General features: G+C 29.3%; 1 protein-coding gene and 1 long non-coding RNA gene across 9 annotated transcripts; one reads left to right on the top strand and one right to left on the bottom strand.

Moving 5' to 3' along the window:
- Positions 1–441: 441 nt before the first annotated feature.
- Positions 442–27596, bottom strand: LOC107439938 (double-strand-break repair protein rad21 homolog). 8 transcript variants are annotated; one of them, XM_087164609.1, is made up of 7 exons: positions 27382–27596; positions 26605–26824; positions 22561–22639; positions 14729–14915; positions 6173–6277; positions 4014–4127; positions 442–1413 (listed from the first exon to the last, which is right to left on the bottom strand). In XM_087164609.1, the coding sequence occupies exons 2-4, from the start codon at positions 26818–26820 to the stop codon at positions 14752–14754; spliced, it is 459 nt and encodes a 152-aa protein (XP_087020735.1). In that variant the 5' UTR covers positions 26821–26824; positions 27382–27596; the 3' UTR covers positions 442–1413; positions 4014–4127; positions 6173–6277; positions 14729–14751. The 8 variants fall into 8 exon arrangements, with proteins under 8 accessions (XP_087020735.1, XP_087020729.1, XP_087020730.1 ...); XM_087164603.1 differs by having other exon boundaries at positions 22546–22639; positions 27382–27528; XM_087164604.1 differs by having other exon boundaries at positions 3900–4127; positions 22546–22639; positions 27382–27517.
- Positions 15841–17577, top strand: LOC147809901 (uncharacterized). Its single transcript, XR_015433873.1, has 2 exons — positions 15841–16261; positions 16456–17577. It is a non-coding gene; the product is annotated as an uncharacterized LOC147809901 (long non-coding RNA).

Raw genomic sequence — 27596 nt, 5'->3', positions numbered from 1 at the left:
TGTAAAATGATTAGAGCTTTCATACACTACCGACTGGCGGTACGCCGAAATGGATTGTGGGTTTATGAAATGTGAAAATGTTGAATAGAACAGTGTGAAAAGCATGCTTTTGCATATTACATGGCAAAAATAGACAGGGTAAAGAAAAATAATTTACTTTTTCCAAAAATGGAAAATTAAGCACTTTTTAAAAACAAAGCTCCTTTAAGGGCTTTTTAAAAAATGAATATCGAAAGTAAGCACCTTTCAAAAACATGCTACATAATACTTGAACAGTCCTATGACTTCTTGAATGATAATAATCCAATTATTAATTATAAATAATAAAAATTACATAATTAAAAATACTATTCAAAAACTAGTCATAAAAAAATTGAAATCAATTCAAATATTTTTTTTTCTCTAGCTTAGTCTGTTTTAATTATTAAAACAGTACAAAAATGAAACAAATAAAACAATTTTTATTAAAGAAAGACAACAATTTTAACAAATAACACTGATGAAAGTGTATGGCGTAAATTAAACTCAGATCAGCAATAAGATAAAATCGTAAGTAACTTAATGTAACACTTGGTTGTGAATAAATCAAATTTCAATTCACACCAATCAAATCAATTAGTTCAAAAGAGTGCTTCATTTTAGTTAGGAAGGTTAACTAAATCAATAGGAGCTCTTCACTGCTAAGCACAACATAAATGATTCCATTTGGTTTGCAGCACCAATAATAGATTATAGTACTAGATGTCTTGATCTCACGCACACTTCAGCAGTTTTGCAGGACACAAACATTTCTCAATGACAATCACAAAATTGTTTTGAGAAGACAACTATAAAATTCTCACAGCCATGTTAGATCCCAGTTGACTATCACATTCCAACACTTTAGCTGAGAGAGCTTCGTCGTCACTATACTCAATCGATCTGCTGTCACTATTTCTTCTTTAAATTAAAAAAAGAGAAAAGTCAAACTAAAAAAGATTTGATCAAACGAGTTAAAAATCTTTTTTTTCCATTCACACTTTATATACAATTTTTCTAGCAATCATCTGTAGGTAGTGCACATACTATCCTTCATTCCGATATCGAAAAAAATCCTATTTACATAATAATCCAACAGAAACCCACTTTTAACAGGTACAAAAGATAATCTCTATTAGAAAAATAATTTATATTTTTACAGGTAGAAATGTTATCCTCTCGAAGAAAGACAAGTCTTTTTGAGAGGACAAATATCGAGGGAAAAACTACAATGCTGCTGCGTGAAACATTGATCATCCAATCAGTATTCATAGAAGAAAAAGTAGGTTATGTTTTGCTTCTTTAAGTTCATGGTATTTTTAAGTATTTTTTTGCTCAGGCATCGTTTTGTTAAATTGTCTGCTATTGATTCACACGTAGAAACTCTTGCATAACCTAGAAGATGAAAAAATTAATGCATTATTATTCTTTTTTGATGTCAAATTTTTTTTTTTTAAATAAAAGGTAATAAAAATTAGCATCAAAACGGTTTATAATAGGGAAAAACCCCTAGCAGCACATAATGGCATTTGCAGTCATAGGTTTCTTTGAAATTCTTAACACATGCCCTAAAACTTCGTTGCAACATTTATGGAACACCTTAAAAATATTTTTTACCCACATAAGCTGAGCAAATTTACCGTTTGCTCAGCTTATATGGCTAGAAACACCTCATGCTGTCTTAAGTGCATTTACAAGTATGAAAGTAAGAAAAAAGCAGTTGTTCTATAACTGATTCTATAAAGGACAAATAGCTGAGAAATGTTTTCAAACATAGTCAGGCTCTGATATAAAAAATTAATCAGGACCAAAAATATTCATTAAATTAGGGTATAAAAAAGGAACTAAAAAAAAGTGTAATTGGAAATAGTAAACTGCCTATTCAGAAGGTAAAAATGCAGACATTTATAACATTTTCATATTTATCTAGATAAAACTTTTGAAATCAATAAAATTGGATTTTTAAGAATACAGGGTGTTCCAAAATTATCTTTACAACTTTTAAAATTCATAACTTCGAACATAAACAAGATATTTATATTCTGTCTTTTGCATGCATTACTGCAACTAATAAAGTTTTTCTTTCAATAGGCTGAAAAGTTATAAGTGAGGATGTGGACACCACAACAGAAAGCTCAATGCGTCTCATGGCCGTATTCGCTCCACATTTTCTGGACTTGTGCTGGGTCGTCCGGCTCCACTTTTATGCAATATTGATCCGGTGCTCATGAAGCTTGAGTGCCATGCACAAATGGAGGGTCTGGATGGTGGGTTTCTTTGGAAATTTGTCCTGAAGTTCCGTTGAACCAGTGTATCTGACTTCGTCTCCATGAACCATGAGACGCAGTGAGCTTTCTGTTGTGGTGTCCACATCCTTACTTATAACTTTTCGGCCTATTGAAAAAAAACTTTATTAGTTGCAGTAATACATGCAAAAGACAGAATATAAATATCTTGTTTATGTTTGAAGTTGTAAAGATAATTTTGGAACACCCTGTATATTTATAATTTACATTGAAACATATTTTTGATTTGCAGAAATGAGTATTTTTTTTCAATTACAAAAGATATTTAAATGATGACCAAAAGATATTCAAAACAAACAGTTGTTTACCCCTATTATCGATGGAAAATTTATTATTGATTTCTGCAGCAGATAAAATATCTATTTAATTAATTTCAGTTGCACCGATGAACAATCAGTCATCACTTATGATATAATTGATAAAGTTTATCCTTTTCAGTTTTAAACAAGAGGGATAATGAAGTAATTCAAAACAGTATCTTCTTTACTCAAATTAACAAAAATTTTTCCACCCAGCTGTTTATTCAGGTAGTATTATGTATTAAGTAAGACTTTTGCCTTCAATCTAATCTAGGGACATGAAAAATTCTGTAAATAAGGGTCTGTTGAATCAGGATCCTATTATATTACCTAATACTATATTATATAAAACGCTAATACGTACGTATGTATGTATGTATCAATAAAACCGATGATATTTCTTTTCTCGCGCTGGCAACAGTTTTCATTTTTAATTGATTGGATTCGGCGCGCAAGAGCACGTAGTGAGCAACCAGATAACAATAACCAGAGTGAGCATTATCAGGTTGTTCAATTAAGATTCATGCCCTAAAAACATGACACTATTTAATTTAAACTCAATTAGGAAATAATTAATTAATTGAAGTGAGAATGCTTTAAAAGGCCGCTGTTGAAGTGATATTTTTTCTACTGGGAGCTACCTAAACGTCTAAAAAACGTTTAAGTGTTTGTATTGAATGCATTGAATTATTTTATATTTCGCGTTTATTTATGCATTGAATTTTCACGCTTTAAAATGCAGAATATTAGTGAAGCAATATTTGATAATTTATTTTGCTAATATGTTTCTTATTTAGCTAATGTTTTGATTTTTTCACCATGTACAATCTAAATAGCTAATATACTTTTTTAAACAACATTGGTAGAATGTTGTTTAAATCCATGTTGTTACCATGTACAATCTAAATAGCTAATATACTTTTTTAAACAACATTAACAAGAACATTGGTAGAATTCTTCTACATAAGTACAATACTATGTCTTTGATGATAAAATACTATGTCTTTGATGATAATATATTATGTCTTTGTGCTAGAGCATTGTGTTCATTGGCAGGTGAGCGCAGCGAGCCATGGTTCACGGCGTGAACCACGTAGGATTGCGTAGCAATTCTCGGGGGATGGCGAGCATTAGCGAGCAGGGGGCGGAGCCTCCTAGTATAATATATTATACTATCTAGGTATTATATTATCTAACAATAAAAAATATTGTATTATTCAACAGTTTTAAATACAACCAATATTTCAGGTTCAAATTAGGACCCTTTATGAACTACCTTTTGTGAGTTGTGCAGACCAAATTTCCACACATTTTTGTAAGAAAAGATTGAACACTTAGCATCATGAAGCCTGTCACTTGAGCAAAAGTTGAGTGTAGTTTTAACTCTTACCCAACTCTTGAAGTTTGCATGATGATGCTTTCTCCCATGATGAGGATTTCTCCCGGCTGTTGTTGTTGTTTGGCTTATAATTTTTTTCTCCACATGGTTATCATCAAGCATCCCCTTCATTAAAAAAATAATTGATTTTTAATGAATTAAAAAAAAAAAGTAAAATTCTAAAAATGTGTGTCTTAGAGCAGTTTACTTACATATGAAACCAATAAAAGGAAAACTACAAAAATAGATTTTATTTTATAACCATCGTTGAACAGCCAACTCAATCTTTTGGGTTTACGACGACTAATGTTCAACTCTGTAGCCTAGTAATTATGAACCCAATCCAGAAGACAAGGGAACTCCTGGATCAAGTATTGGTAAAAATTGGCCTTCGTGGAGGACTTTTTGATAGAACTAACCCGAATTTGAGTTACATGGGAAGGCCACGAAAACCTCCCACGGTTAGCGTGACGGCAAGGGGAGATAATAGGTTTCGATTGTCCCATCGACAGCAAGTTTTTTTCCCTACAATTTTAATTTATTTCAATTTTAAATTAATAGAATTATTATAACTTTTTAAAAGCATTCATAAAAGTATCTTTAACAAGTGAAAATGCAGAAAAAAAACTCTTAGCAGATATGTTTTGTTTTAGAGAAAAAGTTTGAGACCAATTATCATAATTTTGATCATATTCCGGGTGCCTTAATCTACCGACGGCTCTGCATGTAAAAAGTCATATTTTAACCTGCAGTCTTCTACGCATTGTACAGCCAGTTTTATCAGGTTATTAGATAGGGAAATAGAAACATTCTCTTGATTTTGTCCATCTGTTAAACCCCCAGTTGGTCAAAAGAAAATTTTGTGCAGTATGTTGAATTATGGTAAGGAAACCAGTTATTTTTTTCATTTCATCAATTTCAGATGGTCAAAAATCAAACAGAGGTAAAAGCACCTTTAAGAGCTTTTTAAAAATGCTACACACCCTATAATACAGGGGTGATTGTGCGCTTTAATCAAAATTTCGGAAATTTTCCTGAGTTTAGAAAAAAAAACAAAAAAAAAAACAGTTTAAATTTAAAAATTAGAAAAAAGTTTAAACAAGTTTTTTTTCTCCTTTTTATCAATATTTCTTAGTTTACTTAAAATTTATTTAAAATTTTACAAATATCTATACCATTTACACATACCTATGATGACCTGGAGAAGTAATTAAGATTTACAAATATGTCTTTCTTTTTTGAGTTTATGATTATAACAACTATTTACTGATAAAAAATGAATATTAATCATGAATATAAGCTTATAAAGTATCTCTCTGGCTCTCCCTAACAAACAAATAAAATAAACTGTGTTTTTAAGTTCCACCTTTAAAAATTTGATTTCCGGAAACTTCAGTGATCAATGATTTATGGAAACGTCTGAACTTTCGATCTCCGGAAACTTCGGGAGATCGAAGTTAACTTCCAGAGATCACTGTTAGCGAAAAATCCGGAAATCCGAATTTTTTTTCCGGAGCACAATCAGCCCTGATAATAGCATTATCATTACAGCCCCAGAAACAGTTCAAAATTGAGAACCTTGTTTTACAACCACGGGGATTAAAATACTCTGCTATTTGTGTATTCTACTTTATTTTCTTTTCAGTGCAGAGTTTCTTGGAATAATAAAACTACCACTTTAGGTCAACTTTAACCAACTATTACTAAAAGAAATTCAAGTAATGAACTAGTCTTAGTATCAGTTTACATAAAAATAATTTTTTTATTATTTCTCAATGATTTGGGGTCATTTTTATCATCTTATATTGTATTCATGTCCATAATAAAAAACAGGCATTGTCCTTTAAGACTTCAGTATTTGAGTGATTGGATAGATATGGCTGCGTGATGAACAAAATGCAACATAAAAAAGAATGCATATGCGTGATGAATAAAACATCATAAATAAAATAACACTGAAAACAAATTAAATCATAGCTACACAAGTAAACTCGTACTTGTCTCCAAAAACTTTTTTTAACAGTTCTACAACCTGAACAAAATAATAAAGCCTTTTATATGCTTATCTAAACAAGACTTAGATCTTAACTATACTTATTTTTGTAATAAATTTGAAATAGAATCAACTTTTGATTTAAGAACAATTAACTTCAAAATATATTTTCACATACCTGTGTTTCAAGAAGTAGTTATCAATGAAACGTCACATAGCAGATTGCTTATATATCCAAGGAAAAGAAACTTCAGACAATGCAGCTTTTTTTTTAAACCTGTTCCTAAAGTTACAAAGAAAAAAATATAGAATAATTCAGCAGAGGTAAAAAAACTGACTTTTCAACTGAAAATTTTATTACAAAATTAGATATTCCAAATTTTACGACAAGGCAGATTATAAAGTATGAAAGGGATGTTAATAATTTTGGAATAAATGAATGAATTATTATCAAACCCAGCCGAACAAAACCATTGAGTGAGCAGCATTATTGTTTTTTTCTGGGTAAAAATCTTGATAATTCAGGACAGGGTGTTTTTTTTTTCCTCATAGTGCTTGTAGGATGAGTACAAGAAATGTGTCAATATATAGTATTTCATTTAAAATGTTATTATTGTAATTTTTTTAATATATCATCTTGAAAAAATGAGACTAAATTTATTTTAACAACATTAATTTAAAAAAAAAAATTAAGACACATGGTGAAAATATATGTTTATTTAATTTTTATAACCATTGTTGAACAGTCAACCCAATTTTGGGTTTACAACCAGTAATGTTCAACTTTGTAGCCTTGTAATTTTGAACCAATCCAGAAGACAAGGAAACTCCTGGATCAGTAGGAGTTATGATTCGTTATGGGAACATGAAGGACTTTGTAACACCACAGATTTAATGTGTATAAGTAATCATTTATAATCTAATAAGTAGGTAATCTTCAACCGGCGGGGACTGAACACACAACCTCTTGGACATGGGCTCATTGCCCTACCAACAGGGCTATTCCGTCCTAAAATAATATGTTTAGCTTGTAGAATATATTGTTTTTATTGAACAAAATTCTTTTAATATGTCACCAGGGGTCTGTCCAGGGCAAAAGCCAGGTTAAGCGGTAGTTTCACAAAATAGTTTTAACATATTTTCGAAAAATATTTAAATTTTTTTGAAAATATTTTCTTATTTTACTATATTATTGTGCTGATTTTTTAATAAAATATTTAAATTTCACAAAATTAGGTCTAAAATTTCACAAAATAGGGACCTCTAAAAAAAACCCTAGACAGACCCCCTGGTCACTCTAAGTAGTTTTTGCTCAAAGTGTACCTAATGGCAAATACAGAATGACTAAAAAAAAAAAAAAAATAATAAAAAAAAAATAAAACAACAACAACATTGGATAAGTATTGTTTAATATATTTTAATTAAGCAAAAGAAAACCATTCCGGGTGATTATATATCAATAAATTTTTATATTTACAGTGGCTCCTAAAAGTGTTCATTCACTTATAACTTTTATTGAAATAAGACACTATTCATTAATTAAAATGAGCATTTCAGAAAGAGTATTTAATAATAAGATGTATAATTTATCCTTATCAAAACTGCATGAAATACTTTTAAAACAAAGCAAACTTTTATTTTTAATAAATCAACAATCAAAAAGCAACAAAAAGTCATTCTCCATTATAATGTTTTATTTAACTTTCTTTCAAATTTTTACTTGCCAACTCTGTAATATTTTCTTTTATCCTTTAAAAAGGGCTCATAGTCATAGTAAAACAATAGACAACATAATGTAAAAGTTTCTTTAAAGTTTATTAAAACATATTCTGTTTGATTTTCATCAGGAAAAAAAAAACTAGTTACATTTATTTACAGACTTTTAAAAGCTATTGTAGAAGCAAAAGGAAACTACTAAATGTTAATTTAATGAAAAATTAGAATATTTACTAATAGGCGGAGATTTTTTTTGAAAGTGTGCGATGACTTTTGTAAGATAAAGTTTTTGTTACTTTTTGATTATTGATTTTTAAAAATAAATCTTTGCATTATTTTTAAAATACTCCATTCAGTTTTGTTAAGAATAGAATATACAGTCAATTCGCTATAACTCGAAGTACGATAACTCGAATATTACTATAACTCGATTATTTTATGAGGTCCCGAACCTTTTATCTTCAATTTCATGTTAAGTATTCTCGATTACTCGAATTTTACTCCCTTTAACTCGATTTTTTTTGGATCTTTTAAAGCAAGAAAAAAAACCTAGGTGCTGATATCTTGCTCCTTTCTTTGCAACAATATCTTTCGCACTCTTCATGGAGAAGATAAAGCTGTCCCTCTTGAAGTATGTGAACAGTGGTTAAATGAAACGTTACCAAATTTACTTCAAGGATACAGTTAAAATGATGTTTTCAATATTGATGAAATGGGTTTAATTTTTAAATGTCTTCCAAATAACACTATGATGTTCAAGGATGAAAACAGCTCAGGGAGTAAAATGAGCAAGGAACGTTTGACTGTCCTAGTTGGAGGAAATGGGTCTGGGACAGAGAAATTGCCCTTACTTGTTATTGGAAAAAACCGAAATCCCCGATGTTTCAAGAATGTAAAAACGTATCCTTTGGATTACAAGTCTAACAAAAAGTTTTGGATGACATCAGTTTTATTTGAAGACTATGTAAGAAAATTGGATCGGAAATTCTTCGCTAAAAAAAGAAAAGTGATACTCTTTATGGATAAATGCACAGCACATAGTGATCTACCTAATTTGAAAGCAGTAAACTTGCAGTTTCTCCCGCCAAACACAACAGTAAAGATGCAGCCGATGGACCAGGGTATCATAAAGTGCTTCAAACAGTCTTATCGTAAATCGCTTGTCAGAGAAATGATTCATAAGCATTAATTAAATAATCCGACAATATTTTGAAAGTTCAAAAGCGAAACTAACGATAAGTCGAACTTCCGATACATCGAAGTTTTTCGCCAGTCCTATCAGATTCGAGTTATCGCAAATTCACTGTATTTTTTATTATCAAATATCCATTCTGAAATATTTATTTTAATTAATGGATATTCTTATTTCATTGAAAGTCGTAAGTGAATGAACACTTTTGTGAGTCATTGTATTTGCATTTTTATATTAAGCCATTTTACACTATATTTTATTCTAAACAGTGCTCATTATAAAATGTATTGATCATATTTTCTGTAAACCAATATCGCAAGTCAAATGTTTAAATAATGTTGTTTTGAACTTGCATTAGTATTTTAAGAGATTTAGTATACAAAAATGAATGTCACAAATGCAAAATTGTCTAATTTATTGTTGCATACTCTATAGAAAAAACAATAGACACAATTTTTAAAATTTTAACTCTTTTTTTGTCTTATATGAAGTGAAAATATGTATAGAATTTCAATTTAAACACATGGTTTTAAGTTTAGCATAGCTAACTGTCTTTGTTTTTACAACTAGAAATTTGTACCTTGCACAGGTACATTTTTTTTTCAGCACCTTGTACAGGTGCTGAAAAAAAAAATTCTTTCTTCCTAATGAACACATATGAATAAATTTTTTTTATATTTTATGTTTACACATCATTTGACATGTTTCCTATACATCTTTGTCTTTGCCAGCTTTTTAGAGTAAAAGAAGATCCAGTTTGGAATGCAAGTAACATTTCCGAACTTTCAATATTGTGATTACTATACTATTCGAATTTTGAATAAAAAATCAAATATTTACCAACGAAATAGTAAAACTAAATGTTAACATATAGTCGGTTTTTAAAAATTTTTTTTTTTTTTAAAATTAAAATATGTTGTAAAATGTGAAAATGAAATAAAGAAAATTAGCATTAATGCAACAATTGTATGTTTGTCGCAAACATTGCACTCCTCACCAGGTATAATTAGAATAATTATAATTCTACATAACTAAACAAATGGTAAATGCAATAAAAATGATTTTGCCACTAAAATACACAGCATTGATATCTCTAAAAACAACACTGTTTGTTTTTGCTCTGCTGATTTAGCAGGACTTTACATTCACTTTAAATGCTCTCTAGCAAACTCAATATGTTTAAGCAATTTGTGGTACACTCTTTTTGCCTTTCTTTATAACACTGGCCAGTAGAACTGTTATCATTACAATAATTTGTTATAATATAGATATTTCACCACTAATCTTCCAATTAAATGATCAGGGTAGCCACTAAAATCAGGTTTCAAATTTCCCTGATTTTTCCTGCAAAAATCTTAAAATTTCCAGGTCAGCGCGTTTTTTTGAAGTATAGGTACAAGAAAAGTGTCAATATTAGTTGATTAGTCAATATAATAGTGTAGTATTTCATTTAAAATGTTATTTTTTTAATATATCATCTTGAATAAATGTGGAGGAAACAATATGTTTAGCTTTCAGAAAAAAAAACGCTTTTAATGAATAATTTTTTTTTTCAAGTATTAAATAGTTTTTGCATAAAATGTACCAAATAGCTATGACCCAAAACAACCTAGGATAAGTACTGTTTAATATATTTTTATTAAGCAAAAGAAAATAATTCCAGGTGATTAGAAACCAATAAATTTTTATACAGTGGGTGATCGGTTAATGAACAGATCGGTTAACAAACACTTTCACGAAAGATTTTTATGTTCGGATAACAAACACTATTCGGATAACGAACACTTTCAAGAAAGATTTTTTGTGTTCGGACAACGAACACATTTTCGGACAACGAACACATATTCGGATAATGAACAAAACGAATTCTAAAAAACACTTCTCGGAAAAAAAAGTACTATTAAACGTTTGTTATCATTTGCATACAAAATAAGATCACTGAAAGGAGAATTGTTTAATGCATGGTTACTATTTATAATTACTAAATGAAACTTGAATTAACAATGAATTTAAATTTAAAGGTCATTCAATAATTATTATTATAAAGCTTAAAACACTTCTCGTTTACCACTCTGAGAATCCCAGAGCATTCAACAAAAAAAAATTCCATAATTAAAAACAAACTGCCAGTAAATGTGGAGATCGAATCAGAGGGTATGGGTCACGCAGTATCCTTTCTAAGAATGGCTATTTGAAGTTTGTGCCCCGAGCATCAAGGACTCCCTTGATACCAATGACTTGCCGTTGAAAGCACTGCTGCTATTGGACAATGCACCAGGACATCCAAAGGATCTTGAAGATAATTTGTTGACAGACTTTCCCTGACTGACAGTTCAGTTTTTACCTCCGAATTCGACTTCGCTGATTCAGCCGATGGATAAGGAAGTTATTGCGGCTTTCAAGAAATTGTACACTCGCGCGCTGTTTCATCCGTGTTTTGAAGCAAGCCAATTCTCAACAATGACTTCAAAAAAGTTTTGGAAAGAAAAATTTGACATTCTTGAAGCTATTCGGATCATTCAAAAGGCGTGGTCAGAAGTCACACAGCGACAGTTGATTTCTGCTTGGCGGAAGCTGTGTCCATCCTTCGATCAAGGTGACGGAGGTGATCAGGGAGACACCCCTGAAATTATGGATGAAATTTTGACAACTGCTAGAGATCTGGAATTGGAGGTGAACGAGGATGACATAGAAGAGCTCATAATGGGACATGAAGAATAACGGACGACAGAAGAACTCCAAGAAATTTTGAAGGAAGAACACCAAGAAACACAGCGAAATGTGTCTCCTTCTGAACGAAAGGAAGACGAAAGAGGATACCAATGCCGACATCTGCTGTTAAAGATCTTTTGAAAAAGTGGGAGGATGTCAGAGCAATGGTCTTAGAATGGCACCCAAACTAAGCTAATGTCAGTGGGGTTGGGGATTTTTACAACGACAATGCTATTAATTACTTCCGGAAAATCCTGAAAAAAAAGAGAAAAGCAATCGACATTGGACATGCTCTTCAACGCCCCATAAGCAAAAAATGAAAAGGACTGATTAATATGCAAGACTATATGTATGTATTATTTTTTAAAAAACTTAATAAGAAATTATCAATTTTTTTAAATTTATATTTTAGGGTCTCCAGAACGAATTAATCGATTTCACATAGAAGTCTATGGTGAATCGATGATCGGTTAACGAACAATTCAGATAGCGAACATAGTCTTGGAACAGATTATGTTCGTTAACCGATCACCCACTGTATTTATTATACATTTCAATATAGAGCTATTTTATACTGTATTTAATACAAACAGTGCTCTTTATAAAATTCATTGAAATAATTTTCTTTAAACCAATATCATAAGTCAAATGTTTAAATAATGTTGTTTGCTTCAAATTAGCACTATTATTTTAAAACATACTCAGTATTTGTAAAAGGAAAAATTGTCAATTTCTTGTTGCATATTCTATAGAGAAAAAAAACTAGATAAAATTCTTTAACTTTTATTCTTTTTTATTCTTTCTTAATGGAAATTAGAATATATTAAGAATTCCAATCTAACATGGCTTAAGTTTAGATGAGTTAATTGGTTTTGTTTTTACATCTAGGCAATTCCATGGTGTTGGAAAAAAAATGAACATTAATTTCTTAGAAAAACTATCTAATAAAACAAAAGTTTATAATCATCAAATTTTTACCTTAAATATTTAGTATATCATAACCTATCGAAAAACAATTTGTTTTATGAAAACTCATTGATCAATTTCAAGTTAGAATATAAATAACTTAAAGTAGAGCATAGTTTCAAAAATTTTATTAGGTTACTGAGGTGAAATATATTATTGTAAATTAACCTTGAGGAATATTTATATTGTTTCTCTTCATATTTTACTTCATTTCATAAAGAAAAGGTGAAATAAGAGATCAAAATAAAAAAAGAACAAATATAATGAAAAGTAAAGCAGTGGTCTGACTGAGTGGTGCGTAAAAATAATTAATAATTAATTTAAAATAAAAATATTTATCATTATCAAAATCTTGCTTTAAACAGAAAAAAAAAAATAATTTGATTATATTAATTCTAGTGCTACAGTACAATTTATTATGTATTTTGGTGTTGCACATAAAACATCAAAAGTGTATCTTGAGAATTTTTTTTGTACATCAAAATGAAAAATGTTTCTACATATTTGTGCAAGACAACCTGTTTTGTTATAGTTCACTTTAATTATTATTCTTTCCATTTTCTATTATTAGTGTGATTTAAAAAAAAAAAGTACTTTGTTACAGATTCCCTTACCACGGTTGAAAATTTCAAAAGATATTGCCCTTCATTAAGAGCCTATGACTTATTGAAAACTGATATTTATACGTTAAAAATCATTATTTCTAAATCTTCAATTTTTTACCTTGGAAATGATACTTAGTTTACTTAATACTAAGTTTAAAATTTTGGTCATCTGGTTGCCCAACTTGAAACCTGTCCCTGTACAGTGCAGAACAAAAAAAACAAAGTTTTGTTTTCCTTCTTTCTAATAAACAAATAAATTTTTTTTTTTCCATTCTAAATTTATATATCATGTTTTCCATACATTCCTTGCTTTTGTCAGCTTTTTAGGGAAAAGGAGAAACAATTTTGAACCAAAACCTGTCCTAAACAGTTATCCCAAACTCCTACTTGAAATAGTTATACCTTTTTACCATAGTTACTATGTCACGGGTTCAGACTAATATCTATTGGAGTTCTTACTTTAGAACAGGGGTTGCCAAACTTTTTTGATCATCGACCCCTATATAATTTTTTGAAATGTCCATCGACCCCCACAAAAGTAATTTTCTGTTAATTAAAATAAAACTCTATTAGATACTGTGTTTGTACATTTATTTTATGATTTTAAACATTTATTAAAGTAATAGTACATTGTGTAACAATAGTTTTATGAAAAATACATTAATATTGAAATTTAAATACCTTATTATTAAATAATAAGTAATTTTGCATAAGTAGATATAATAAGTAAAGTAACTAAAGATTTGCTGCTTCTTGATCATTAAGATGGGTGTGCATGGTGTTTTTTTGCAAGGTTCGCTATATTGGGTTCAAAATTGGTCAATTTTAATTTTCGTCAAAATTGGTCAATTTTGAAATTTTCGTAAAAAAATACTAAGTGTGCTATAGTTTTGTCGCGGGCTGTACTAATCCATATTATTAATGCTTACCTTCTTTTTTGTGCATTGATAATTAAAATTGATATCTAAACTAAACGAATGGTTTTATCGAAACAATAACTAATTATCCAAAACTATAAAAGTTTTAATAGTGGCACTGCAAATATTCAACACAGTTTGCAAAGATAGCTGAAACTGCGTATATTTGCATTTGTGACATCAATGCTTGTCACACGTGACATTTGGACAAGCGCACATATGCATATGACTTATAAACTGCGCTGAGTTCGTGCCACTGCGCGGTGGTATGTAAATACCTGTTTCACCCCAATAAATATAAGTTTATTAATTTATGTTTTATAAAGAAACTGATATTGAGTCAATTATAAAAAAAATTCACAAATTTTACATACTTAATTAGGTATGTGTGATTTGCTTATTGAGAACTGTTTTTTTTTCTTTTTCCGACCCACAATCGACCCTTCTGATTCAGATCGACCCCCGCTTTTGTTAAATAGACTCCTGGGGGTCTATATAGACCACTTTGGCGACCTATGCTTTAGACAAACTGTATCTCTTATTCACATCAGTGGGTGTTTATCAACATATTTCTGATATCACACAATAGGGCAGTACACATAGAGTAGAAAAGTAACTCAACTTACTTTGGAATCCATGAAAGATTGATTCAGTGGGAAGAATCTGTTGACAAACCACGCGTAATGAGTACAACATTGGAAATGGAAGAGGAGGACTTTAAGTAGTTGGAGACATTGGTGGGAGCACAAAAATGTATTAACTGATCCATGGATAAGCCTTTTTTGGATTTACTCTTTTGTTTTGTAGATGGTCCTGAAAATAAAAAAGAGGACATGAGCATGTTAACAAATATTAAAACAATATAAAAAAATAAAAAAAATGAAGTTAATTTGCACTTAGGTCAACAAAGAAACATTTTATTTCCATTACTTTTTATTAAATAATTAAATTTTTTTTCTCCCATATAAGATTGAAATCAATTAAATGTAATGAATGAATTAATATTTGAAAAAACTATATTAACATCAAGTGTCATCCACTACAATATTTAAAAAATGCATTTGAACATGGATGAATGAAAAGTATTTTATGAATAATTGAAAATTTGAACAAGTAAATATATATATGGTGAGTGTGAAGTAATAGCAGGAATTGACAAAAAATAAGGCATGGATTCAGACAACTATAAAAGTATAAATTTGGTCCACACGTGCTACTGCGTAATGTTCTTTATTGACTTTATATGACACAGCACATATAAAACAATTAAATATTTAAATGCAGGTAATTAACCATTTTTTTGTTCAAATAGAGCTATAAGTTAGAAATTATCACTCATGTTATCTTTAAAATATGTGATAAACTGAATCGCTAATAGTAAAATTTAAAACAATGACTAGCGCTTAACCCATCAGAAAATTCCATTTTGTTTATCATTCATCGCTATTTAATCAATGAATTAATAGTAGAAAAAAATATATAAACATCAAGTATTATCCACTAGGGCTGGACGATATAGAAATTTCTTAAATCGATATAATCAACCCTTTTATATCACGATATTAGGTTATATCGATTTAACAATCTAAACGACAAAACTAAGAAATAAATCCACAGTACCCCTTCCTTTATTCAAATGTATTGTTGTTTTTTTCTTAACTCACTTACAGTCAACTCCTAGTTCACAGAAATTTTGACAAAGTTGTTCTGATTATGAATAATTTTTTGCAGATATTCAAAAGCTTATTTAAATACTACAATTTACTAATTTTACTCTGTAACTTTTCACTAAAGGTATTGGAGAATATTGTTTACCTTTTTCTTTTGCAAATACAAAATAAGAAATAACATAATATATGAATGAATTTTTGAAAGAAGTAATATTTTTAAATGTTTCACTATAAAATAAAACTGCAACATCGAAAGCCTTTCAATTTTATTATTGTAAAAACACAATTAATAAAAATTGTGGCATTGACAAAATCTTCCAGAGCAGTGACTTCATTTCCCTCCAGCATTAGGTGTTTTTTTTGCTGGATAGTCTTTTAATAACTTGCACAATGGCAACTGGTTTTCTAAAAACCTTATGCACTATTTTGAGGTGCTCCACCAACGTGTGGGACATGCACTTGGCAGCTTTCTCACTTCTATCTGCAACAGTTCTTGAGCATTTTTAAAGTCTCTCGACATCTTCCAACTATGGGCAATAGTGTTTTGCAGCTTCTTCACCCTAACTACTGCTTTTTGCAGTAGTGAGTTTTGCAAAGCTCTATTCACACCTATATTTATGCTGTGTCCGAAGCAGGGCATATGTTGTATGTTTAATGCAGAAATCGCTTTCAAAATATTTGAGCCTCTTATATGTTTATATCCCAATCTAATAATTGTTCTTTTAATACCTCATTTATATTGTCAGATGTATGATTTACATCAAAATGCGGACAACTGAGGCAAGGGGATTTTAAGTTCCAATTTTTGTCTGCATAGTGTGCTGTAATAGCAATACTATATAATATATATTCAAAATTTGAAATTCATATTTTTTTTCTAAGCAATGAATCAAACTATCTTACTTGATTTTATGAAGTGAATTACTATTTATAATTTGTAGTAAGTGGACAATTTTTAAAAGTATCAGGAATATAGTGCTGGAGAACTTTAAATGGTATTCAGACTTTTTATTATTTCCAAAGTAATTTTAATAATAATAATAAAGATTTTATTTAGTATTCAGCATCGCCAACGACGAAAAAAATGAAAAAAATATTTTTGAACAACCAGTATAATCAAAAACTGTAAATATTTTTAACTTCTACAACATGTTATAGCTTTGATAAAAAAGTTTGGATGAATTTCAACAGAAATAGCATGTATTTTCACAAAAATATGAAATTTTTTTTTTTTTACTTATGTTCATTGCTATCTGTTTGTTTCAACTAAATGATTTTTTCTGAAAAAGGAGGGTGCAATTTTCTCTAGTTACCAAAACAGCAATTATGTGTTTGGGACACAGAATTTAAAATTTAATGAAGTGAACAGATTTAGAGATAGATTCACCCGGCAATGACAAAAAAGAAGTATACCAGTAATAAGATGCAATTTCCTTTTATTCCAAATTTAATTTTTTAGTAAAATACGTTTAAGGTAAGATTTTCCATATCAGCTCCAAAGTAATCGCTAAGCATCGGTGACTTCCGGCAGCAGCACGCAAGAAACTAAATAAAAACTACACCACAAAAAAAGGCTAATTTGAAAGTTAAAACTCGTTAACTTCCTCTTTTAATATTTTTTTACAATTGATTCCAAGTAAAACAAAACTGCAATTTCAGTTGACGCAAGAAAACAGGTACCGAACAATACGAAAATAGACCCGTAATGCACGTGCCTTAAAAAGATAAATCTCTAAACTTAATATTATGCACGCGAGAAACTACAAAAAAATAATAATAAATTTAAAAAAAAAAAAAAAAAAAAACATCACGATACACGTCTTATTCGAAAGGTGAAAGGCGCATGCATTATGGGCCTATTTCCAAACGATATGGAAATAGCCCCGTAATGCGCCATAAAAAGATAAATCTCCCAACATTTATAAAAAACACGCGAGAAATTAACGAAAAAGAATAATAATAAATAAAAAGATCACAAAAAAAGGCAGTTAAGAAAGATAAAATTAGTAAATTTCCTAAACGTTTTTTTACAATTTATTCCAATTAAAACAAAACACCAATTTTATTTAGCGATTTCAGTTAGCGCGAGCAAACAGAAACCGAACGGTACCGAAAGAATTAATGTAGCATACACGCTGAAAGAAACCCCGGTAAGATATTTAAAGATATTACGGAAAGAAACTCCGTAATGCATGTGCCTTAAAAAAGACAAATCTCTAAATTTTATACGAGTATTACACACGCGAGACACTGCAAAATGATAATAAATAAAAACATCACAGGAAGAGTTTAATTCGAAAGGTGAAACTCGTTAACTCCTTCCGGGCAAGTCACTAAATATTTTTTAACAATTTATTTTAAGTAAATCAAAACACCAATTTTATTTGGCGTTTTCAGTTAGTGCGAGCAAGCAGGTAGCGAACGATACAAAAATTACCCCGTAATTCATGTGCCATAAAAGATAAATCTCTCAATTATATAATAAATATTTTTAATAAGGATTTTATATATAATATTTGAGAAATATTAATTTTTTAACGCTATATTTGTAAGAAATTTCTTTAAATAGTTTGAAATGATTAGTTTAAAAACAAAATTCTCAATGCAAAAGAGAAAAAATATAACACCTATTTCAGAAATCAGGATATGTAAAATTGAAGATGGGAATTTTCCTTCCTGCACGAGCAAGATATCCTAAAATCGGAATTCTAAAGAGAAGACAATCACATTCACTTGGTGGCAAAAAATCCTCCGCAAATATCGATATAAACTTGAAATCCGAATGAGGAGATTCAACTGCACCGATCCCTGCTATATCGGAGTTTCTTTTTCAACCGCTAAATATCGATATAACCTAGTGAATAAGTTTTGAATGAAGAGATTCAATAGCCCATTCCGATTTAACTATACCAACCCCTGCACCAGATGTGATTTTGGCAAATAGCCAAAGAAGTTGAATGCACGTGTTACCGGGAGAATGAGTTGATAGTTGGCCTTGAATCTTTCCCTTATGCTACGGCAGATTGGACTCTGTTCTGTACATTCTCGCAATGATTAAACCGGTGTTTCACTGCATCGGAGAGAGCAACGGCGATTTAGCGTTTGCTCTCATGAATAAATCGATTTAGTAGAGTCGAAATGCTCACTCCGGAATTTTGTTGAAGATGAAATGGATAAATCGGTATTACGATGTTGGAGTTAAATCGATATATTGTCTTACATCGGTATAAAGCCCAGTCCTATTATCCACAACAAGATAAAAAAAAAATGTATTTGAACTTGAGTGGATAAATAAAAAGTATTTTATGAACGATTGAAAATTTGAACAAGATATAGGGAGAGTGTGAACTAATATTACTAATTGAAACAACAGGAGTTTTGTTAATATGACAGGTTTGGGACATAACAAAAAACTACGTAACTGGCATGAGGAATTTTATGAATAGTTTTCTTACTGATTTTAAACAACTTAAAATCTAAAATTATAACAATAAAATTTTAAATGCAGAAGTACTAATACAAAATATCAAAAGATATGACGGACATCTAGATTTATTTTTTCAAAGAAACTTTTCTTTAACTTCTTTGAAACAACTGTAGTTTAACCGCTTCCATAATTATTCTGAGTTAACTTGGGTACAGTGCTTGCTGGACAGTGGGACTGCTAATGTGTTTTGTGCAATTGTATGTACAATGGTTGCTGAATTTACATAGAGTAAAAAAAAAAAAAGTCGTATTCCTTCATTGAAATTTGAAAAAAATCACTTCGTGTTGTCCCTTGTTTTAAGAACTATCACGCAAAGACTAATATTTAACTTTTTTCATTTGCCTGAAAAAAAAAAAAAACACGGGATAGTAAACTTATTTTAAATTAAAGGTTTCTTACACATAAAAAAAAATTCAAATTTCAACTTAAAACTTGTGCATTATATTTTGTTTTTGTTCTTTGAATTAATTAATAGAATAAAAAATATGTTTATTTTCTGTTCAAAATAGTCGGTAAGGAAGTGGTTAAGCATCTATTTAAAAATAAAAGATATGAGTAATTTATATATAATGAAAAAGCAATTAAATTAATTTTCATTTAGACACTGAGAAAGTTCGAAGCCTACAGCAATATAATTTTGTTAACGGTAACAAAGTGAGCGTAGTTTGACACATTTTTTCAAAAAAACTAAACATATACATTGTCTCTTAACCTTTGAGACTATTTTACATTGTTCTAATTAGATCAATGAAACAAATCAATTAATAAATATATTTAATCAAATAACATGAAAACTAAATATAGTGTGGTTTAGTTTTATATGAGAGAAAAATTGTTTTTAATTAATAAAAAGTGACTAAAATAAAAAATTTTCTTTGTTGACCTAAGTAGGAATTGATTAAATTTTTTTTGGAATTTTTTTTAAATATTATTTGTCATTAAACAATTGAGCTATATTCATGCCATTGGAAAAATGTTCTTACGGACATAAAAAAATAATTTTATTTGGGCTAGATCAGAAATAGAATTTCAAATAGTAAGCATACATTTTCACTAGCCCATTTATACGTCACTATTATACAGAGCTCATTCTAGGCAGAAAAAAGGGCATTATTATTCTAAAAAGGTAATAATTTCTTTCTATGGGCTTTACACGTTCTATTAAAAAACACTGTCAATTAGTAAAAGAATTTTTCTTTTTACTTTACTAAAAGTAGCAAAGCAATTATATTAATTACTAATTTTTATAAATAAATTAACATCGAGTAATAAATATCGAGTTAATGAGCTAATTAGCTTAGTAATTTGTTTAAAATGCATGCATATATTAATAAAATAATAATTGTATGTTTTTAAGTGTCTGTAGTTTTGATTTAATAATTAAAATGATTAATAATAATTATGATTTAATGATAGTGGAATAACTGCAAGCTTTCAAAGACAAGTGCAACAAGGGAGCGTGATGGCTATTTTTCCTTCCCCATATAAATCTATGTATTGACAGCAATGACAAACTAAATAAAAAGAGTTGAAAATAACAAAAATTTAAGAAATCCATTGTAGAGTTTGAGGGAAAAATAAAGAAGGGTTGAGGAAAGAAAAGGCAAAAAGGGTATGGAGTCTATTAAATCAGGGCACTAATTTACTTCAGGGGCAACAGGGTGGATTCTTTTGACTAAAAGGGCAGCAGGGTGCTGCACCCTGTTTACCCTGCCTAGAATGAGCTCTGTATTATATTGTTCTTCATAAAAAGGAATTAAATTATTTAAAATAAAAATTACAGTGCAGAGAATATGCAATGTCACAATTACAAAAAAATATGCTATTCTATGGAAAAAACACAGACTAAAACATGATGCAGAAAATAAAATAGCATATCATCCCAACCCTTCACATTGATAGTTGGGGTCATTACGGACAATTACTTCATCTAGGTAAAGTTAAATTTTTTTGTTCTTGGAGGACTAATGGCCTGATATTAATTTCAAGTCCTGGAGATAAAGAACAAAGTTAATGATTTTATGATTTAGTCTACTTAAATAAACAAGTTTTTAAAATTTTCTTTTCAATTATTTATTTTCAGTTTTGTATCTGCTAGATCATGTCAGAAAGTGTTTAAAATTTTGACTTGCTCAGCATCTGAAATTTCAGTTTATCACTTAGAAAGAAAAAAAAAATTTGTGTTGGCAGCATAGCATGCACAGAACTCCAGTTGCAGAAAAATCACTTAAACTCTTCATTCTGCACATTGTTTCATAACAGTGATTAAATATGCAGATCAGCAAAACATTGAACATCCTAATAAATATTGTTTTCCAGAATATCTTTCAGCATTGAAGATTTTCATGCTCTAGAACACATTCTTAAAGGTTTCGAGGGGGTGACCTCAAATATGCTAATTAATAAGTACAGTCGACAGTTTAAGTTATGAAATCAGACATAGAAACGTACTTTCTCTGAATAAACATGCTTTTTTTCGTCGGATTTGGATTTTGGACTGCCAAAATATTAGTAGCTGCAATCTGGAAAATATAGTCCCAATAGCTAGGTTGGGAGAGTGCTCCAAAATTTGGATCCCTTAATGTAAATTTTATTTTTTCCGTATTTTGCTGTATCTTGAGAACTTTAAACTTTTTACACACAACTATAAAATTTGTTTACCCAAGCAAAAAATAACTTATAAGGTGTGGAAGAAAAAAGGCAATAATTCATTTCTGTTTATGATGTGATAATTTAAGGTCACATGCTTTCTTTTGAATTAAGTGTTGTTTTCAAAGACTCAGACAAGTATATAAGATATATATATTTAACACAACTAAAGAGAAAAAAAGGATAAAAAGAAAAAAAAAGCGAAGAAAATTAATACATTTTATCTACTGTAGATAAGCTGCAAGTATATAGAACTCAAAAAGTAATATAAAAATATAGAGAAAACAAGGAAAATATTAAAGATTAATAAAAAGAGAAGAAGAAAAATTGTTAAAATAAAATATTTGTAGAAAAAAATTAAAAAATATAAATTAAAGAGTTGGAAAACAAAAAATGAAAAGATATCTCTTCATCATTAATCTTTTTCTTTTTTTGAACTTTTTCTATGTTTTTAACACACATATAAAATACACTTTCAAACAAAAGAGACTAAACTAAAAATACTGCTAAATTTGTATCTTTTGGAGGAAAAAAAAAAAAAACTTATTTCAGATTTAAAATTATACCACCCGAATTAAGTAAGCTCAAGTAATCGCATAAATGAAACAAAAAATTTGTTCCAAAATGTTATCAATACCATTTTCTGATTTACCAAGTTTTGTTTTCTCAATTTCTTCTTCAGATAACTCCTCATTCTCAAGCACCCTAGTTGTCAAATGTTTTAAAAATCCCTAAAAAAAAAAAAAAAAATCTGATTTAACTCAAATCACATTACATTGTTTAACATCAAACATAAGATATATACATTCATCTAACATAAGAAATTAGTCAGTGATGAGACGTATATGATTCAAGATTTCTACTTAAAGTATGTGCCATATTAACAAAACATTTGAAATTTGTGTATTATAGGCAACTTGGAATGGATTATCTGCAGTCCTCTGCAACCAAACACTAATTGAATACTTAATTAGCATATAATAAGAGAATGTTTTTTAACACTAGACATACCAACACTTAACATATATCCTATTTCTACCATAGCTGGTCAAATGACCGCACTTTATGTTTCTTGATTGATTGTATGAAATCAGGTTTTTTTTTTAAAGAGAATTTTGTGACACAAGACACACAATTTGTGAAAATTAAATATTATATTAAAAAATCAACACAGAAATATAGTAAAATAAGAAAATTGGCTCTACAAATAAAAATCTTTTATGACTGGTACATTTTTATATATATTTGTCCCATATGTTCAAAAACAATTTTGCAATTGTAAAATTTTGGGCTCAAAATTGTATCCAAATTTAAAAATCCATAAAAATCATTGCCCATAGTCAAATTTCAACTTGAATTTAATAAAAAGCATACATTTAATAGTACTAACACAAAAAGTTATCTTCATTATGAGAACATTTTCGACTGGGTCACACAGAGAAGAGTTTCACAGAGAAAAAAAATAAAGATTTATTAGAATAAAATTAGAATAATGTTTATAATAATAGTTCTAATTTTGACTTCCTGTAAACTTTACAGAACTATACATCTTAAAAAACTCTGCGCAAAAAAAGTCGCTATAATATGGCGTGAGTGACCAGTTAGGCTTACCACGCCGGACAATCTGACCAAACACCTGCTACACATTCGTAGAGCTCTTTTCCCCCGGAAAAGCAATGAACGGGAGGGTTCCATTGAAAATCAAAATGCAGGGATGAGAGTAGTCAGAAAGTAAAAAAGAGGAAATCCAAGAATATATATATATATATATATATATAAATAAATCGCACTTTTTTTTAAATCAAATTTTTGTTTAAACTTGTAATCCATGTGATTATAAATCCCGATATGAGGCTTTTAAATCACGTGCATATGAAACTCTGCATTGAATTTAAAAAATGCGAAAATCCAAATCATGATGCGTAATTTTAAGATCAAGATGCATAATTTTAAAATCGCGCGATATTACAACCGCAAAAACGAATCACGACATTGGATTTTAAGCTCGGGTAGCTACATAGGGTTTTAAAAGCTCGTAAATACAAATCGCGAAATTGGTTTTTTAAATCTCGTAAATAAGAATCGCAATGTTCAATATTTAAATGGCCTGAATAAGAATTGCAACGTTCAACTTTTAAATCAGGTAAATACGAAAATCGATGTTTGATAATAAAATCGCGATTTTAAAAATGCAAAAATACAAAACACGATATTAGATTTTTAAATCTCGTAAATAAGAGTCATAATGTACGATATTTGAAAAGCGTAAATAAGAATTGCAATGCGCAACTTTTAAATCAGGTAAATACGAAAATCGATTATTAATATTAAAATCGCGTGAATAAAAATCGAGATATTTGCAGAGTCGGGGCTCGGGATTTCTAAAAGGATTGTTTGAATTGTTTTTTGTTTACACAATAAATAAAAATTTACAAGATTAATTGAATGAGCAAATAAATATTTTCACCACAAATACACCTCTATTTTTTTCGCTTTTTTTGTTTGCTTTCTCTCCAGGATACAAGAAGCAGCGACGTCTAAATTACGAAAATACGAGCTATCCAGCCGACGGATAAAAAATACGGAAAATCTTATTTTCTATCCGTGAAATCAGAGAAAATAGCTAATATAAGTAAACATGCGGAAGGATTAGCAGCTAGGACGTAGTTTGAATTTTCTGTTTTTCTTTGAAAATCGTAAATAAATATAATAATTTGACTTCAACGACTGAATTTTTTTAAAAAAAAACGGGATATTTATAAATAAATAAATAAAAAAAACGAAACTTTTAGAGAATCTGAGTTTTTGATAAAAAGGCTGAAATTCGAGAGAAAAAAATCTCATCCTTGTATAAAGGTCAACCAGTTTTATCCCTAGGAAATGATTTTCAGAGAAACTTCAGAGGAAGGAATGAGGACTTCAATAATTTCGATAAGCGGAAAATTAAATTACTCATAAGATATTTTAACTTGTGCGAAAAAAAAAAAAAAAATTCGGCGGAAATTAGCGGGAAAAATGGAAAAATCTGAGGAAAAGCGGAAATCCGCGGAAGAATCTCATCCCTGAAAATGGGTAAGTAACCCCAGAGTTTATCTTTTTCACAGGAATTCATTGTTGTTCAACAAATTTTAAGAGGTGGGGGGGGGGGGGAGAATCTCAGAACTTGCTTTTTTAAAAGTATTTTGTAAAACTACCGTTTTTCATTAAGTTGAATTTGTGAAGGTACCACTAAACGGTAGAAAATTTGCCTTAGACAGATTCCTGGAGATATGAATGTTAGAAAGGAAATAAACTTAAAAAACTTTATTATAATTAAACAAAATTGTATATTGCCAATTTTTATGTATCACAAATACGAATAAGAATTTTTAATCCATTGCTCAAAGCATTTTTTCCATTGTACATTTTCCGCACACATTTTTCTTCCAATTATAAAAATTATAATTCTTATAATTAATAATATTTCTTCTAAGAACTTGTGCCGTCTTGATTGTTTTGACATTTTTCTAGGTGAAAACTAACAGTTAGTTAGAAATGGAGTAAAGCTATCAAAATAAAAATATGAGCTACTTATCAAAACATTTAGTTTTTGTCACTTTTTCTTACACAAAAATGCCAATATAAAATTTTAGGTACTTTCTCAAAATTTGAATCCCCCGTTATTCTGATTGAACAAACTACGCAACAGTCTTTGCAGAAATGTGCAACTCATCAAATGCAATATGATGAACACGCATTACATCGTAATTTCTGATCCGATAACCTTATAAAGCAACAAATTGTTCTCCTGGTCAAGTGACCGGTTGTGGTAGAAATAGGTACAAAACAAGTATAATTCAAAACAAACAAAATACAAAAATAATAGAATATTAACTGTATATAATTGTTAGAAGAAGTCATAAAGTTAAATGTGCAAAAATAATAAGATGACAATCACATTTTATGATGCAAAATATCTTAAATGGTCATTTGACCGGTAAAGGTATATTACATGTTAAAGGAATTTCATGAACACTGTACAATACAGTATCTAGATTTAACGTACTTTGATTTAACAAATAATTTTTCTGTCTCGACAAAAAGGGTTCTGAAATGCCCCTATTTAAAGAACAACAATCGCTGGAAAAAATGCGCAATCCTAGTAATGGAAGTTTTACAGATATCTAAAAAAAATTTTTTTTATTCACAGAAAGTACGTTTTTGTGCCTGATTCAGTAAATTAATATTAATAGTTAGCACTAATTAATTAGCATATTTAAGGTCCCCCCCACGAATCATTAAGATTGACACTTAGTTCATGAAAATGCGATTATTAGAATAAAAGTTATTCAGGGTGATATCTTTTTTTTTTGCGGACTGTACATAAATATTCAGATTACTTGATGATATAACATTAATATTTGCTTAAATTTAAGCTATTCTTATAATGTTTATAGTGAAAAAACTGTATTAGCCATTTTTAATTCCCCCCCACCCCAGTTTCTTCTAGTGTTTCACAAAAAAAAAAAAAAAATAAATAAATAAAATTCTTCCAGACAAAATATCAATCCTGTTTTGGAACTTTAATAAATTAACTTAGATAAAAAATAAATATTGAGACTACGTGACTATTGTTGCTAAATTAAAAAAGAAAAAAAAACTATAATTTTAGAGGAATTGTGTCTATGGGGGTGGGGGGCACTCCACTGCACCTTACCTCGGATAAAGTTTTTGAGGGAATTTGATGTCCAGGAATACCAAAAAGCTTCTCCACTCCAGCCGTTTCTTTCCATTTCATCAATTTTTTTGTTGGAGGAGCAGAATCAAAGATGGCTATGATATCTGAGGTATCAGATAGTTGACTTTTCATTTCTTCAGCAGAAATACTCATCCTTTCATCTATTATGAGTTTCCTTTTTCTTCTGGTCCTCATTGTTCTTTAAGAGATAAAATTCAATCTATTTTAATAATTGCAAAAACATGACATTAAAATAATGATTACATATACAGCAATAAAGGGCAAGACTGTGAAATTTATCTGGTGACCGGTCCTTGAATAATGATTTTGCTCCTAAATTGTTATAAATATTATAAGATATTAAAATAAAAATATTATATTACATATACAATTGAACCTGTTTATCTCAAAAACCTCTATATACGAAAATTTTTAAAATTCCCCACATTTACTGTCTAAAGTCAATGTATTTTCCATGCTGGTGTTGAGATTTAATCCATAAAATTCTGAAATATATTCAAATATTTTACAACTAGTAATAACAAAACCATAATTTTGAAAAACTGACAAAACAAAATCCTTCTAGGTTGATATTAATTAGATGAATTCTCAACGTAAGTTGAAAATTATTTCAATAGACATTCCAACATTTTTAAACTAACATTATTATTTGTTTTAAGAGTAAAACATTTGAAGACGCTCTATTTTAAATTTAGCAGTGATTAATATGAAAATAAATTACATTGTAAAACTTACTTTAACTAATAAAACAAATATTTAGTTGGAGTAATCACAAATAAACGCAAGAAATAGTCAAGCCTGAAAATATACAAAATTTTTAAAATTTCCAAATACAAATAAGTGATGATGACTGATGAGCATTTTTGGAACTCTTTGCAGTATGTTGCTTATAGCTCGCTTATCATATAGTTGTTGCTGTTGTTGTTTATTTACGTCGCACTAGAGCTGCA

Source organism: Parasteatoda tepidariorum, chromosome 5 (assembly GCF_982258835.1).
Source record: "Parasteatoda tepidariorum strain Cologne lab strain chromosome 5, Ptep-v5.0, whole genome shotgun sequence".
In the NCBI taxonomy this organism is placed as follows: Eukaryota; Metazoa; Arthropoda; class Arachnida; order Araneae; family Theridiidae; genus Parasteatoda; species Parasteatoda tepidariorum.
The sequence above is the reverse complement of the archived record's forward strand: the minus strand, read 5'-3'. Positions and strand labels throughout refer to the sequence as shown.